At 36.5% G+C, this 17104-nt stretch overlaps 1 protein-coding gene across 3 annotated transcripts in view; it reads right to left on the reverse strand.

The window, feature by feature from the left end:
- NTRK2 (neurotrophic receptor tyrosine kinase 2) overlaps positions 1-17104 on the reverse strand; it is a 414741-nt gene that overhangs the window by 91683 nt on the left and 305954 nt on the right. For all 3 annotated transcript variants that reach the window (XM_051966154.1, XM_051966147.1, XM_051966140.1), the window contains one exon: positions 12002-12174. In XM_051966154.1, the coding sequence (XP_051822114.1) occupies positions 12002-12174 (173 nt within the window). The remainder of the gene's footprint in view (positions 1-12001; positions 12175-17104) is intronic.

Raw genomic sequence — 17104 nt, forward strand, 5'->3', positions numbered from 1 at the left:
ATGATTCAGGTCAATTCCAATAGAATTGGGATGGGGACTTCCGGTTAAGATGGCGGAGAGGAGGCTCACAGTTGCATAAGCTCCGCGCTTTCTCTCACTATCCACTTCATTACAAGCCTCTGAATCAATGCTTGACTGAAAAAAACCCACAAATAGTTACCAAGAGAAGCCATCCTTGAGATCCGCCAAGAAAGGTCTGTCTTTACTGGAGGGCTGGGGCGGTTTTAGATCGGGCGCAGGCTGAGGGCAGCGGCAGTGAGAGCACGGGAGCAGAGCTGAGAGGGGGTGGGGAGTGATCGTAGCCGTCTCTGCGGGGAGAGCTTCGCTACAGGTTTGGAACCTGCAGCAAGTCAACAGCCCAGCAGAGAAGCTAAAAACACCGGGGCTGAAGAACACAACCCCAAACAGCTGGAGTCTCTCAGGACCTGCCCCCCCCCCCCCTTCCACCCCCCTCAGTGACTCAGCACGCTTTGGGATCTCAGAGCGCAGGCGCAGCACAGTCCTGCTAGTGCCTCACTACTGCCACCTGCAGTCTGTAGAGGAAGCTCGATAACACACCCAGCCCCCCCCCCCAAAGAAAGACTCCAGTTTTTTCTGTTTTTCTTTGGTAGTTTATCTCTGATTAATAGACAGAATGAGCAAGAAGCTGAAGAGGACTTTAACCCTTGACAGCTTCTATACAGATAGAGAGCAGACTCTAAATCCTGAGGAGACTAAAAACAGGCAGTCCCCAGGTGATTCCCCAAAGGAGGAAATCATCTGTTCCTCAGCACAGATGAACCTCATAGAAGTGATTAAAAAGGCTCTCACAAGGGAGCTAGAAGAAAAATGGGAAAAGAGTCTGGAGAAAGTTAAAGAGAGAGTGGATAAAGAAGTAAAATCCTTGAAAAATAGGATTAGTGAACTGGAAACAGAAAACAGCTCTCTAAAAAACAAAATTGGCGAAATGGAAAAAAATTCCACAGAACAAAAGAACTCAATTGGACAATTAGAGAAAGATTTTAAAAAAGTGAGTGAAGAGAATACTTCACTGAAAATCAGAATTGAACAAGTGGAATTGAATGACTCGAGGAGACAAGAAGAATCAGTCAAGCAAATCCAAAAAAATCAAACAATGGAGAAAAATGTGAAATACCTTCTGGGGAAGACAACAGACCTGGAAAACAGATCCAGGAGAGACAATCTGAGAATCATTGGACTCCCAGAAAAACATGATGAAAAAAAAAGCCTGGACACTGTCTTCCAGGAAATTATCAAAGAGAACTGCCCAGAAGTCATAGGAACAGAGGAAAAAATAAACATTGAAAGGATTCATCGATCACCCACTGAAAGGGATCCTAAAATCAAAACACCAAGGAATATAGTGGCCAAATGCCAGAACCCTCAGGTGAAAGAAAAAATATTGCAAGCGGCTAGAAAAACCCAATTCAAGTATCAAGGAGCCACAATAAGGATCACCCAGGATCTGGCAGCATCCACATTAAAAGATCGAAGGGCCTGGAATATGATATTCCGAAAGGCTAAGGAACTTGGTATGCAACCAAAAATAACTTACCCAGCGAGAATGAGCATCTTTTTCCAGGGAAGAAGATGGACATTCAACGAAGTAAGCGAATTTCATCTATTTCTGATGAAAAAACCAGAACTTAACAAAAAGTTTGATCTACAAATATAGAACTCAAGAGAAATCTAAAAAGGTAAAGATTAATCTTGGGAACTATATTTTGACTATATAGATGTATAAAGAATACATGTATACCTTGTTCTAGAAATTGATGTGGAAAGGACATTGTACCAGAAAAAGGGTAAAGTGGGGGTAGTACATCTCATGAAGAGGCATAGGAAACCTATTATATCTGAGAGAAAGAATGGAGGGGGATGAATATAGTGGGTATCTTACTGCCTTCAGAATTGGCTTTAAGTGAAAAATCTTAAGACATATTCAATCTATGGTGAAACTTCTCCCATCTCATTGAAAAGTGAGAAGGGAAAAGTGGAAAGGGAAGGAATAAGCTAAGCGGAAGGGAATACGGGAACTGGGAGGGAAAGGGGTAAGATAGGGGGAGGAACTCTAAGGCGGGGGGAGGGACACTAAAAAGGGAGGGCTGTGAGAAGCAAGGGGTGCTCACAAGCTTAATACTTGGAAGGGGGGAAAGGGGAAAGAAGGGAGGAAAGCATAAACCGGGGTTAACAAGATGGCAAGTAATACAGAATTGGTCATTCTAACCATAAACGTGAACGGGGTAAACTCCCCCATAAAGAGGAAGCGGTTAGCAGAATGGATTAAAAGCCAGAATCCTACAATATGTTGTTTACAGGAAACACACCTGAAGCGGGGAGATACATGCAGGTTAAAGGTAAAAGGTTGGAGCAAAATCTACTATGCTTCAGGTGAAGTCAAAAAAGCAGGGGTAGCCATCCTGATCTCAGATCAAGCTAAAGCAAAAATTGACCTAATTAAAAGAGATAAGGAAGGACACTATATCTTGCTAAAGGGTAGCATGGATAATGAAGCACTATCTATATTAAACATATATGCACCAAGTGGGGTAGCATCTAAATTCTTAAAAGAGAAACTAAGAGAGCTGCAAGAAGAAATAGACAGTAAAACTATAATAGTGGGAGATCTTAACCTTGCACTCTCAGAATTAGATAAATCAAACCAGAAAATAAATAAGAAAGAAGTCAAAGAGGTAAACAGAATACTAGAAAAGCTAGATATGATAGATCTCTGGAGAAAATGTAATGGAGACAGAAAGGAATACACTTTCTTTTCAGCAGTTCATGGAACCTATACAAAAATTGACCATATATTAGGACATAAAAACCTCAAACTCAAATGTAGTAAGGCAGAAATAGTAAATGCATCCTTTTCAGACCACGATGCAATGAAAATTACATTCAACAAAAAAGCAGGGGGAAGTAGACCAAAAAATAATTGGAAACTAAATAATCTCATACTAAAGAATGATTGGGTAAAACAGCAAATCATAGACATAATTAATAACTTCACCCAAGAAAACGATAATAATGAGACATCATACCAAAATGTATGGGATGCAGCCAAAGCGGTAATAAGGGGAAATTTCATATCTCTAGAGGCCTATTTGTATAAAATAGAGAAAGAGAAGGTCAATGAATTGGGTTTGCAATTAAAAATGCTAGAAAAGGAACAAATTAAAAACCCCCAGTCAAATACTAAACTTGAAATTCTAAAAGTAAAAGGTGAGATCAATAAAATTGAAAGTAAAAAAACTATTGAATTGATTAATAAAACTAAGAGTTGGTTCTATGAAAAAACCAACAAAATAGACAAACCCTTAGTAAATCTGATTAAAAAAAGGAAAGAGGAAAATCAAATTGTTAGTCTTAAAAATGAAAAGGGAGAACTCACCACTAACGAAGAGGAAATTAGAGCAATAATTAGGAGTTACTTTGCCCAACTTTATGCCAATAAATTCGACAACTTAAATGAAATAGAAAAATACCTCCAAAAATACAGCTTGCCCAAACTAACAGAGGAAGAAGTAAATATCCTAAACAGTCCCATCTCAGAAAAAGAAATAGAACAAACTATCAATCAACTCCCTAAGAAAAAATCCCCAGGACCAGATGGATTTACATGTGAATTCTACCAAACATTTAAAGAACAATTAACTCCAATGTTATATAAACTATTTGAAAAAATAGGGATTGAAGGAGTCCTACCAAACTCCTTTTATGACACAGATATGGTACTGATACCTAAACCAGGTAGGCTGAAAACAGAGAAAGAAAATTATAGACCAATCTCCCTAATGAATATTGATGCTAAAATCTTAAATAAAATATTAGCAAAAAGATTACAGAAAATTGTCACCAGGATAATACACTATGACCAAGTAGGATTTATACCAGGAATGCAGGGCTGGTTCAATATTAGGAAAACTATTAACATAATTGACTATATCAATAAGCAAACAAACAAAAACCACATGATCATCTCAATAGATGCAGAAAAAGCATTTGATAAAATCCAACATCCATTCCTAATAAAAACACTTGAGAGCATAGGAATAAATGGACTTTTCCTTAAAATAGTCAGGAGCATATATTTAAAACCATCAGTAAGCATCATATGCAATGGGGAAAAACTGGAACCTTTCCCAGTAAGATCTGGAGTGAAGCAAGGTTGCCCACTATCACCATTATTATTTAATATCGTATTAGAAACACTAGCCTCGGCAATAAGAGTCGAGAAAGATATAAAAGGAATTAGAGTAGGCAATGAGGAAACCAAACTATCACTCTTTGCAGATGATATGATGGTATACCTAGAGAACCCCAGAGATTCTACCAAAAAGCTATTGGAAATAATTCATAATTTTAGCAAAGTAGCTGGCTACAAAATAAATCCCCATAAATCCTCAGCATTTTTATACATCACCAACAAAACCCAACAGCAAGAGATACAAAGAGAAATTCCATTCAGAATAACTGTTGATACCATAAAATATTTGGGAATCTATCTACCAAAGGAAAGTCAGGAATTATATGAGCAAAATTATAAAAAAGTCTCCACACAAATAAAGTCAGACTTAAATAATTGGAAAAATATTAAGTGCTCTTGGATCGGCCGAGCGAACATAATAAAGATGACAATACTCCCTAAACTAATCTATTTATTTAGTGCTATACCAATCAGACTTCCAAGAAAATATTTTATTGATCTAGAAAAAATAACAACAAAATTCATATGGAACAATAAAAAGTCGAGAATCTCAAGGGAATTAATGAAAAAAAAATCAAATGAAGGTGGCCTAGCTGTACCTGATCTAAAATTATATTATAAAGCAGCAGTCACCAAAACCATTTGGTATTGGCTAAGAAATAGATTAGTGGATCAGTGGAAAAGGCTAGGCTCACAAGACAGAATAGTCAACTATAGCAATCTAGTGTTTGACAAACCCAAAGCCCCTAACTTCTGGGAAAAGAATTCAATATTTGATAAAAACTGCTGGGATAATTGGAAATTAGTATGGCAGAAATTAGGCATGGACCCACACTTAACACCATATACCAAGATAAGATCAAAATGGGTCTATGACCTAGGCATAAAGAACGAGACTATAAATAAATTAGAGGAACATAGAATAGTTTATCTCTCAGACTTATGGAGGAGAAAGAAATTTGTGACCAAAGATGAACTAGAGACCATTACTGACCACAGAATAGAAAATTTCGATTACATCAAATTAAAAAGCCTTTGTACAAATAAAACTAATGCAAACAAGATTAGAAGGGAAGCAACAAACTGGGAAAACATTTTCACAGTTAAAGGTTCTGATAAAGGCCTCATTTCCAAAATATATAGAGAACTGACTCAAATTTATAAGAAATCAAGCCATTCTCCAATTGATAAATGGTCAAAGGATATGAACAGACAATTTTCAGAGGATGAGATTGAAACTATTACCACTCATATGAAAGAGTGTTCCAAATCATTATTGATCAGAGAAATGCAAATTAAGACAACTCTGAGATACCACTACACACCTGTCAGATTGGCTAAGATGACAGGAAAAAATAATGATGAATGTTGGAGGGGATGCGGGAAAACTGGGACACTAATGCATTGTTGGTGGAGTTGTGAACGAATCCAACCATTCTGGAGAGCAATCTGGAATTATGCCCAAAAAATTATCAAAATGTGCATATCCTTTGATCCAGCAGTGTTTCTATTGGGCTTATATCCCAAAGAAATACTAAAGAAGGGAAAGGGACCTGTATGTGCCAAAATGTTTGTAGCAGCCCTGTTTGTAGTGGCTAGAAACTGGAAAATGAATGGATGCCCATCAATTGGAGAATGGCTGGGTAAATTGTGGTATATGAATGTTATGGAATATTATTGTTCTGTAAGAAATGACCAGCAGGATGAATACAGAGAGGCTTGGAGAGACCTACATGAACTGATGCTAAGTGAAATGAGCAGAACCAGGAGATCATTATACACTTCGACAACGATATTGTATGAGGACATATTTTGATGGAAGTGGATTTCTTTGACAAAGAGACCTGAGTTTCAATTGATAAATGACGGACAAAAGCAGCTACACCCAAAGAAAGAACACTGGGAAACGAATGTGAACTATCTGCATTTTTGTTTCTCTTCCCGGATTATTTATACCTTCTGAATCCAATTCTCCCTATGCAACAAGAGAACTGTTCGGTTCTGCAAACATATATTGTATCTAGGATATACTGCAACATATCCAACATATAAAGGACTGCTTGCCATCTAGGGGAGGGGGTGGAGGGAGGGAGGGGAAAAAAAAATCGGAACAGAAATGAGTGTAAATATAATGTAATTATTAAATAAAAAAATTAAAAAAAAAAAAAAAAAAAAAATAAAAAAAAAAAAAAATAGAATTGGGATGGAAAGTCATATGTATCCAGAGAGAGGTCTATCAGGCCTAAATATGATTCATAACATAGTATTTTTATCTTTTGTTATTGTTGTTTGTATGCCTGTTTCTTTTTTTTTTTAATTTCTCTTTTTTTTTCCCTTTCAGATCTGGTTTTTCTTGTACAGCATGATAAATGTAGAAATATGTTTAGAAGAACTGCACATGTTTAACCTATATCAGATTACTTGCTGTCTATGGGAAGGAGGGAGAAGAGAGGGGAAAAATTTTGGAACACGAGGTTTTACAAGGGTGAAAACTTTCTTTGAATGTATTTTTGTATGTAAGTTGAAAACTATCTTTGTATTTTGAAAATAAAAAGTTATAAAAACATAAGACAAACACAAATTTGAATGAAGGGATATAACAAATAGTCAATCTGGCTGGGGGAGAAAAGATTCAGCACTCTCTAGTTTGATGTCAAGGTCAGGCACAGTAGCATTTTCTGAGGATGTTACAGAGCTCATGGCCCTGCAGATTCTTATATATTCTCTCCATTAGTAGACATCAATCTCAGTAGGTTCCCATCTGGTTAATGTCATTTGCCCCTTCTCTCTTTCTGAAATGATTTTTAGTCTCATCTTTCTTAGGAACACTTCTAGCATGCCATTCAAGCCAGAAAGTGAACTCCTTACTGTAAGAGCAAGACAAGTTATCTAAACACATTCTTAACAAAGTCCACACCACACTGCTTTGCGCTGACCCCTCAGGTTACTCTGTGGTGCTTGCCAGGAAAAGGGAATTTTAGAATTTTGTTTAGTAAACCTATCTTCTCAGGAATAGAAAAAGGGCACCTTGAAAACAGGATTGATTGGAAGAGAAACTTTGGCTTCAAAACCTAGCTCTGCTCCTACCAGTGTGAGTTTGGCCATGTCATCTGATTGTTTCTAATTCTGATTCTTCCTTTGAAAAATGGAGTTGGAGGAGGGGATCCCTAAGGCATCTTCTAGCTCTAACATCTGAAGGACCTGGCTCTGAGAGACAAGGAAGTATTGAAGTGGGTTCTGTCTTCTTGGGAAGAGTATGGTCAGAACTGTGGTCATACCAAGCCAATGCTCTGGGATTCAAGAATACTTGCAAATAAACTTGGCCCATTCATAAGAGGCCTATTTATTTTTTTTCCCTTCTCACTAGGAAAAAATCTTTAGAAAACACCTAAGAGCACAAAGAAGTCAGCAAATAGGGAAAGATGCCCATCCTAGAAAAGGTATGTTACCTCAGGGGCACTCTTTTGGGAACCAGAAGGTTAGAATTCCATCATGTGTGGTATCATGAAATGGATTTTATCAAATACTACCTAGCATGAGAATCTGATTCTTTTGCAGTGATAAATAATATACTACTCCTAAGAATTGGGCAGATTCTCAAATCAGGCAAAGGAGGTTACTAGCTGCTACATGCCCTATTTTAGACACCAGATCAGGTGCCTACCTGCTCCTTCTTGAATGTGGATGGGAAGTTGATGGGAGGGTTCCTGAACAAGAGACGGGCAAAAAAGGTGTTGAGTTGCCTCCGGATAGCTAATATGAGCACACCCTGAGTACATTGAAACCTCTAACTGCTGCCAGGTAACTGAGGCATTTGGTACATTATGGTAGCAAGACAGGAAAAATAGCTATCTTAGCTAAGGAGGGTAGCATAGGACACAACAAAAGAAGACCCAGCCTTCAAAAATCAGGGTTAGTTAATTGTGATCAGTTGTATGGAAAAGGAAAGAGTTCAATATGATTCCTCCTTTCCTCCATGCCCTTATTCCCAAGTTGGTTGGAAATGATGGTTGACAAAACAGTATGTGAATATTTAACCATGTGATTTTTTTTTTTTTTGCTTTTTCAGTCACTGTAAGTAAAACAAAATGAATCTTTAGAAGGAAAGCTCATTATACCACAAACCACTGCTAATCTTACCACATATTTTCCTGACTAAATTTCTATATACATAATTGATCCAAGGCATGGTGAAGGAAAAGAGATTTAACTTAAATGAATCATCCATTGAAGAAAAGTGTTGTAAAAAGGTGTCTAGAAGTCCAAATAGTGATGTTTTGAAAAACATCAATAACCTTCTCCCTTGCTGGCATCCTTTCAGATATTTAGTTACACTGTGTGCAGTGCAATGTGATATAGTAAATACTAAACTGACCTTAAGAAAAAGTCCTATTTTAGCTAATGGAGCCAGGCAGACCTAAGTTCAAGCCCAGCTTCAGACACTTTGACTTTGTGATTGTGGGCAAGTCACTTACCTCCATGCCATTCTCTAAGATTACGTTGCAGAGAAGGCTGCCAACCAGTGTTCATATCTAGGACTCCTCTTATACCAATACAATTTCAGGTCCTTTCCTTATCCCTATTTAAACTACATATTTCCCGCATCCTTCCTTGCTTGAATGTACTAAATTGTGACTTTTGATATACTCAGTTGCTGAGAGAAAGAACATTATAAACACACTATTAACTTGAAGAATTTTTTTAAAGGGTTAGAAACTTCATGCCCTATACTTTGGTTATATCTAATAAATGTGAGAGATAAAAACTATTTAAACCAACTATTCTATCCACTATACTATGATGACTTTATTCTGGACAAAAAGAGAGAACAATTCACAAAGGGCAAGAGATCATAAGCAATAAATATCCTGGTTTTACAGAAGGTAGAAGTAGAGGAGGGAGAATAGATTTTTTTAAATCATCTGGTAAGAATATTTCAGGAAACAGATTTTTGGGGACAAAATGACTTACTAATGTCACAGTAACAGTAAAAGAAGAATATTTAACTCAAATCCTACCAGTCTGGTCATGAACTTCCTCTTTATCAAACTTAGGTCACTATTATTTTCTTCTTGACTAGATAGCTGGTAGTTATTACAGTGAGTAATCAAAACAATAACCCTTTTCTATCTCTGATTTTACTTTAGTCCTACCACAAATTTACTTTTCCTTGTCTTGACTGTCTCCTCTCAGAATAAAATGCTGACTGTTTCATTATGCTGGATTAATTATAGAAAAGAACCATGTGCTAAGATAGTTGATTTCTTTTCTCTCAGTGGAAATCTGATCCACCTCAGAAATATAAGATCTGATCCGAAGCGGGTTACACAGGCAAGATCTGAAGGCTGTTCTAGAAGATGACATAGACTTCTACTTACTTTTATTATTGGCATACCTACTTTATCGCTCTAATGGGATGTAAGCTCCGTGATGTTTGAAAGGTTTTGGGAGACACATTTTCTGGGCAATTTAATCATTTTATTAATAAGGCCAGCATGTTTATTAATAAAAGAATAGTCACTTGGCCATCTGGCTATTTGGCTAGGCCAAAGACCCCTCAAGATGATGGCCTCATAGTTTATATGTCCTTGGAAGGGCAGGTGTTACTGAGGGTGGCACTCAACTCTGATTAGTTCACAATTAATGAGAAAATGAATATTACAATAACAGGCTGGGCTATATTGCAATGAGAATTTTGTGGTATGTGACTTGGATCACCCAAATTTTGGTCCAATGAATAACTCCCAATTCTATTCTATTTCCCCAGTTTGACAAAAGGGAGGATCTAAAATGGTCAAAGGATATGAACAGACAATTCTCAGACGAAGAAATTGAAACTATTTATAGACATATGAAAATATGCTCCAAATCATTATTAATCAGAGAAATGCAAATTAATACAACTCTGAGATACCACTACACACCTGCCAGATTGGCTAGAATGACAGGGAAAGATAATGGGGAATGTTGGAGGGGATGTGGGAAAACAGGGACACTGATACATTGTTGGTGGAGTTGTGAACACATCCAGACATTCTGGAGAGCAATTTGGAACTATGCTCAAAAAGTTATCAAACTGTGCATATCCTTTGATCCAGCAGTGTTTCTACTGGGCTTATGCCCCAAAGAGATACTAAAGAAAGGAAAGGGACCTGTATGTGCCAAAATGTTTGTGGCAGCCCTGTTTGTAGTGGCTAGAAGCTGGAAAATGAAAGGATGTCCATCAATTGGAGAATGGTTGAGTAAATTGTGGTATATGAACGTTATGGAATATTATTGTTCTGTAAGGAACGACCAGCAGGATGTATACAGAGAGGACTGGCGAGACTTACATGAACTGATGCTAAGTGAAATGAGCAGAACCAGGAGATCATTATAACCTCAACAATGATACTGTTTGAGGATGTATTCTGATGGAAGTGGACCTCTTTGATAATGAGAGCCTTAATTGATCAAAGATGGACAGAAGCAGCTACACCCAGAGAAAGAACACTGGGAAATGAATATAAACTGCTTGCATTTATGTTTTTCCTCCCGGGTTATTTATACCTTCTGAATTCAATTCTCCCTGTGCAACAAGAAAACTGTTCAGTTCTGCACACATATATTGTATCTAGGATATACTGCAACCCATTCAACATGTAAAGGACTCTTGCCATCTGGGGGAAGGGGTGGAGGGAGGGAGGGGAAAAATCGGAACAGAAATGAATGCAAGGGATAATGCTGTAAAAAATTACCCTGGCATGCATTCTGTCAATAAAAAATTATTTAAAAAAATCTTTAAGAAGGTTAAAAAAAAAAAAGAAATGATTAGCAGGATGATTTCAGAAAGGCCTGGAGAAACTTACATAAACTGAAGCTGAGTGAAATGATCAGAACCAGGAGATCATTATACACAGCAGCAAGAAGACTATATGATGATCAATTCTGATGGACATGGCTCTTTTCAACAATGAAATGATTCAGGCCAGTTCCAATGATCTTGTGATGAAAAGAGCCATCTACATCCAGAGACTGTGGGAACTGAGTTTGAATCACAACATAGCATTTTCACTCTTTTTGTTGTTGTTTGCTTGCATTTTATTTTCTTTCTAATTTTTTTTTCCTTTTTGATTTGATTTTTCTTGTGCAGCAAGGTAATTGTATAAGTATGTATGGACATATTGAATTTAACATATATTTTTACCATGTTTAACATATATTGAATTACTTGCCATCTAGGGAAGGGTGTGGAGGGAAGGGAAAGAAAAATTGGAACACAAGGTTTTACAAAGGTTAATGTTGAAAAATATCTATACATATGTTTTGAAAATAAAAGGCTTTAATAAAAAAATTACAAATCAAAAAAAAAAAAAAAAAAGGGAAGATCTACATTTTCCCAGACCTGTCTGAGTAAACATAATGAGCAGGAATCAGCTATTAGCCTAAACTAAGAATTTCTTTTACTGTCTGATTAGATATTGACTATGGCAAATCCTTAAAAGAGATTTCCCACACTGACTGATTTTTGTATAAGGAAGTAGAAAAAGGGGAAAAACACATTAGTCCTAACATAATAATTAGTTACTAATATGAGCTCCTTTAAGGGAGGATCTGTTTCTTTTAAAACTCTGTGTATCTTTCAATTAATATGTTGCTTTACACATGGGAGATATTTAATTAATGCTTCTTTAACTGATTTTGAATTGAATTATTAGTAGTATTCAATTCCTAGATTCAAAAGAGGCAGAGACATTCCTGGCTTCTTATTCTGGTGGACAAACAGCCCTCCAATTGCTTCAGCAACCATACCTGAGATATTTGTTGAGATCTCCATGCTTCATATATTCAAAGACCATGATAAGAGGATCCCCTTCAACACAGACACCATAGAATTTCACAATATGCTCATGCTGGAGATTGGTCAACAATTCAGCCTCTCGGTGGAAGTCCTTGCGGGCATTTTCACTGGCATCTTTCAGTGTCTGATTAGATGGAAGAGAAGAGCAAAATAATTTAAAAATTAAAAACACAGGCGAATTAAAATGAGGCTCTGCATAAAAAATAGTCATTTATGTGTAAGTGGAAATGACAAAATATGTAGGAAATTAAACTTAATAAAAGATTACCAAGAAAAACTTTCTTTTTAATTTTTGAGATCTTAAGTTATAATTGATTATTTGTGTGCACATATTTTTCTCATAGCTTTCACTCCCACTAAGTCTTTGTTGAAGAGGAATGGCATATAATGAGTCTCAATTCTTGGGTTCCTCCAATTTTACAACATATAATCCTTTTTTTATCCAAATAGTATTTTAGGAAACCTTCTTCAGGATATGGCAATGGGATTCTGAAAGCAAGAGATTTCCCTGGCCAAGCTGAAATCTCCCTGACTGCAAAAATTTGCAGTTGTTCAATTTTGTTCTCTTCTTCATGACCCCATATTTTTGGGGTTAGACACTAGAGTATCTTCTCTAGCTCATTTTATGAATGAGGAAACTGAGGCAAACAGAGTTAAGTAACTTGTCTGGGATCCCAAAGCTATTAAGTGTCTGAGCCCAGATTTGAAATCAAGAAGAGAGGATAAAGTCCAGTGTTCTGTGCACTGTACCACCCAGACAGCTACAAAATTATCATGTTGCTAAAGAAAAAAACAACCCATTACAATGGCAACCTGTCTTCTATCTTCTTTATGTGTTTATACAAATCATGTCACCTGTATAATACCTGAAGGTAAGGAGTAGCTGGAGTGTCAAGGAGACAAGAATTTATCATTATTAAGATTAAATCTAATAGTTGCTGTTGTAAATCAACATTAGGCTTTCCCTCCACTAAGTTAGGACTGAATGAAAATATCAGAATGCTCACGTACAGAGAGGAAGTATGATGCAGTGAAAAGGGCCCTGACAATGGACCTTTGACATGACTTCCAGTCTGGTTTGGTTGTTTGCTAGCTGTGGGACCTTGAGTCTCTGAGTTTTACTTTCCTTTTTTCTAAAATGGCAATGAAAACAAAGCAAGGTGGGACAATGTAGTTACACAGATTAGGAACTGTTACACTTTTCTATTTGTGACCCTTTTTTCCCCCAGAAATTTTTACATGCCCCTGACATATAGATATATAAAATAGGCATGCAACTCACTTTTACTGATAGTAAATCACAAATCTGAGACTCCAACCTTCAGTTACAAGATCCCATATGGGGCCACAATCCATAATTAAAGTACCTGGGACACAGAGCACTAGACTTGGAGCTGGAAATGCCCAAGTTTGAATCGTACTTCAAAAACCAACTAGTTACATGACAAGTTACTTAATCCACAGCCTCAGTTTCCTAATTTGTAAAATGGTGGTAATAATTGCACCTAGCTCTGGCTAGTTGTGAGGCTCAAATGAAATCAGATAGGAAAAGCACTTCACAAACTTTCCATTGCAATGCAAATGTTAGCTATTCTTTACCATGAATACTGGCACTTTATTCACTACTCTTTGTAAAAAGTGTATAATACACAGCTCAGGAGATGCTACTTCTCTTTCTCTACAAGGTAAGAAACGGATATTGTAACTTCATATTCTGTACTTAATAGCAAGATGAAGAGCAGAATCATGTCTGTGCTGGGATCACGTATAGATGCATGTCCTGAGGAGCTTCAATAGCTGGGTTGTCTACCATCCAACCTGACATTTGTGATTTTGCTATTATGGTTGCTCATGGCCTTTTGGATTTTTTTTTTTTTTAGAGAGGGGGAGTTCTATTTTTGCTATTGTTCAGTCATTTCAGTTGTGTTCAACTCTTTAACCCCACTGGGGTCACATGGTTATTAAGTGTCTCAGACCAGATTTGACAAATACTCAAGGAGTTGATGCTTCCAGTTTCCAGACCACTGCACAATCTAGCTGGGGGAGTTCTATACAGCATCATATAATTGCCCCATGTCTCCACCTCGCCACCCTTTGGAAGTTTTACCTCCCTTAAAGGATCATATCAGATGCCTTCTTGTAGATAATCTTTCTTGCATCCCTTTTTCTGTATTTCTCCACCTCTACATCATTTACATATATTTTATCTCACCTTCTTTCAGTAAACATAGTATGTTTCCAAATGGAATGGGAGCTTTTTGAGGCCAGGACTCTTTTTATTTTGTCTTTATTTCCCCAGCACTCAGAAATCTACTTTACTTAAAGTAAGCATTAATACAACCTTATTTAATGAACCTTTCCCAGTAATCCTACTTTATCCTATCTGTCATGATCCATATCACAAGCTAAGAATTTATTCCAAAAGATGACTTGATTCTGTATTCAATAACTCAGCAGATCAGGTGGGGATAAGTTAAAAAACCTCAAATATTTTGGGGATAAAAAACTAAGTAGGAATTGTGCTGCTTCCTGGGTGGTATGTCTTTGACTGAAACTGAGTCGAGGCAACTTGATTTCCAGGACAGAAAATCCTTGTCATAAAACTCTACTGATAAAAATCATTCCACTTGTAGCATGTGAAGACACTCTGGATTTATTGTCATTTCTTTCAATTAATGGAAGCTTTCTCTGGTTCATCCAATCTCTTGGTATTGCATCTCACCAGCAGAAATAACACTGAAGTTGCTCTTGGTAGCATTTCCTTTTCCTGACCATCATTCTATCACATATGCTAGTCCCACCATCAAACATCAGGATTTTCTTATTCCAAGTGTCAACTTGGGAACTTTACATTTTCTTATTGCTTATGAATTTTTTGACATCTCCTTAACTGACATGACTTCTGAGGAAAACCCCAAGGGAGCTTCCTCACCTCTTGCTCAAAATAGTCAAAAAGTATATGAAGTATGTATTGATTGCAGCTAAGCAGCATAGTGGGGTGTGAGTTAAGTTTCAGAAGAGAATTGAAAACTTATGATTAAAAAGGAGAAAAGTAGGAAACACAATAGAAAACTCCTGATTATTTGAAATGCTTGAACAACAATGAAGGGGAAAGGGAAGTCTAAAGAAGAAACTCAGCACCTTGGTAGAGCATTGGTTCTCAAATTTTTTTTCCTTAATATCTTTATATTGTTAAAAATTGAGGACCTGTTCAAAAGTTTTTGTTTATGTGAGTTAAATTTAGAGATATTTATATTATTAGAAACCATTTGTAGATCCTTTGAAAGGATTTCAGAGTTATCCAGGATTAACTAGACGACACTTTGAGAAACAGTGCAGTAGAGGAAGAAAGATGGTTATAACTTAATAGGACTAACTGAGATATTGTATATAGACCATTATACTAAGCTACTAAGCTCTGAAAGGGGCATGGCTTATAAGAGTGAAGATATATATATATATATATATATGTGTGTGTGTGTGTGTGTGTGTGTGTGTGTGTGTGTGTGTGTGTGTGTGTGTGTATGGTTATCTTTTATATTAAGAAGAAAGAAAATAACCATTTATTAAGCATCTACTATATTCTAGGAAGTCTAAGAAAAACTTAACAAATATTATTTAATTTTATCTTCACAATAACCCCAGGAAGTAGATGATCTTATAATCCCCATTTAATAATTTAGAAAACTGATAAAAAAAAATAAGGTTTGAGTGATTTACCCAGGGTCATTGAGCGAACCAATTATCTGAGGTCACATATGAACTCATATCTTCTTGATTCCAAGCCCAAGACTCTAACCACCTAAAAAACCAGGTATGTTAACTGATGTCAAAAAAGTAAAGTAAATAAGCTGAAGGGAAAGAAGAAAGGAAGATTTAAGAACTTATTACAAATTTCTAAGCCAGGATGCAATGTGATACAGTAGAAGAGAAATAGTGTTGTTGTTCAGTTGTTCATAGTCATCTAAACTTATTTGGGGTTTTCTCAGCAAAGATACTAGAGTGATTTTCTATTTCCTTCTTTAGCTCATTTTACAGATGAGGAAACTGAGGCAAGTAGGCTTAAGTGAACTGCCAATGAACACCCAGCTGGTAAGTTTCTGAGGTCATATTTAAATTCAGTAAGATAAGCCTTCAGTAGTATCAAAGGCTGTGGGGTTTAAATACTAGCTCTATCTAATGTCTTGTGGACTTATGAAACTCATTCCTGTGGCTCTTAATTTTAATATCCTATTATTTATGGCTGCCTTTCTAACTTTTAATTTCTCCATCTGGAAAATGATGAGTTTGGGACTTCTAAAGTCCTTTTTCAATTCTAAATCTATAATTTTGTCATCCTAAGATACAGTAGAGATCCTTTCATTAACAGCCCTAAGTACTTTGGGCTCAAGATTTGGAAGTGTAACTTCTCTTTTCTATTTATCTTTTGGGAAAGGCTAGAAAACATCAAACTTTTTTTGAAAATGTGCTGAAGACATCTTTGTCTTAAATCAAGGAGGACACTTTCTGAGTAAATTCTCTGAAGGGAAAATTAGGAGGCATAAATGTTATTAGAGGTGACTACAAGATATTAGATTAAAAATCCTAATTAAAGAAGGAAGAAACAAATAGTACAGTAATGAGGGATTAACTTAGAGAATACAGATTCCAACAAATTTAGGGCATGAAAAATGGGCCAATAGGAAGAAAATCTAAGAAACAAATGAGATTAAATAATTCTTCCCTAGAACTTCTACAAATGAAAGGAAATATTTACTTGTCATTGCAGGTTTTTATTTTGTTGGGGTTTTCTTGTTTGTTTTTTGTTTTTGATGGTGTCTCTCTCTATTTTTTCCCAATTGGAATGGCATGGTTCCAGTGGTGAGAAGCACAGAATCTTTGACTTGTTCCATTTCTGAGCTAGGTCAATTGTAATCCTTTGTCCTGTCTGTCTACCACTACCTACCATCTTGAGGGCTTCCCATATTGGTGCTTGACTTAGTGAAGACACTGATTGACTTTCACTCTACTGCAGCTCAGAACTCCTGAGCTTAAGTGATCCACCAGTCTCTGTC

The sequence above is a fragment of the Antechinus flavipes genome, chromosome 1 (genome assembly GCF_016432865.1).
Source record: "Antechinus flavipes isolate AdamAnt ecotype Samford, QLD, Australia chromosome 1, AdamAnt_v2, whole genome shotgun sequence".
Classification (NCBI taxonomy): Eukaryota; Metazoa; Chordata; class Mammalia; order Dasyuromorphia; family Dasyuridae; genus Antechinus; species Antechinus flavipes.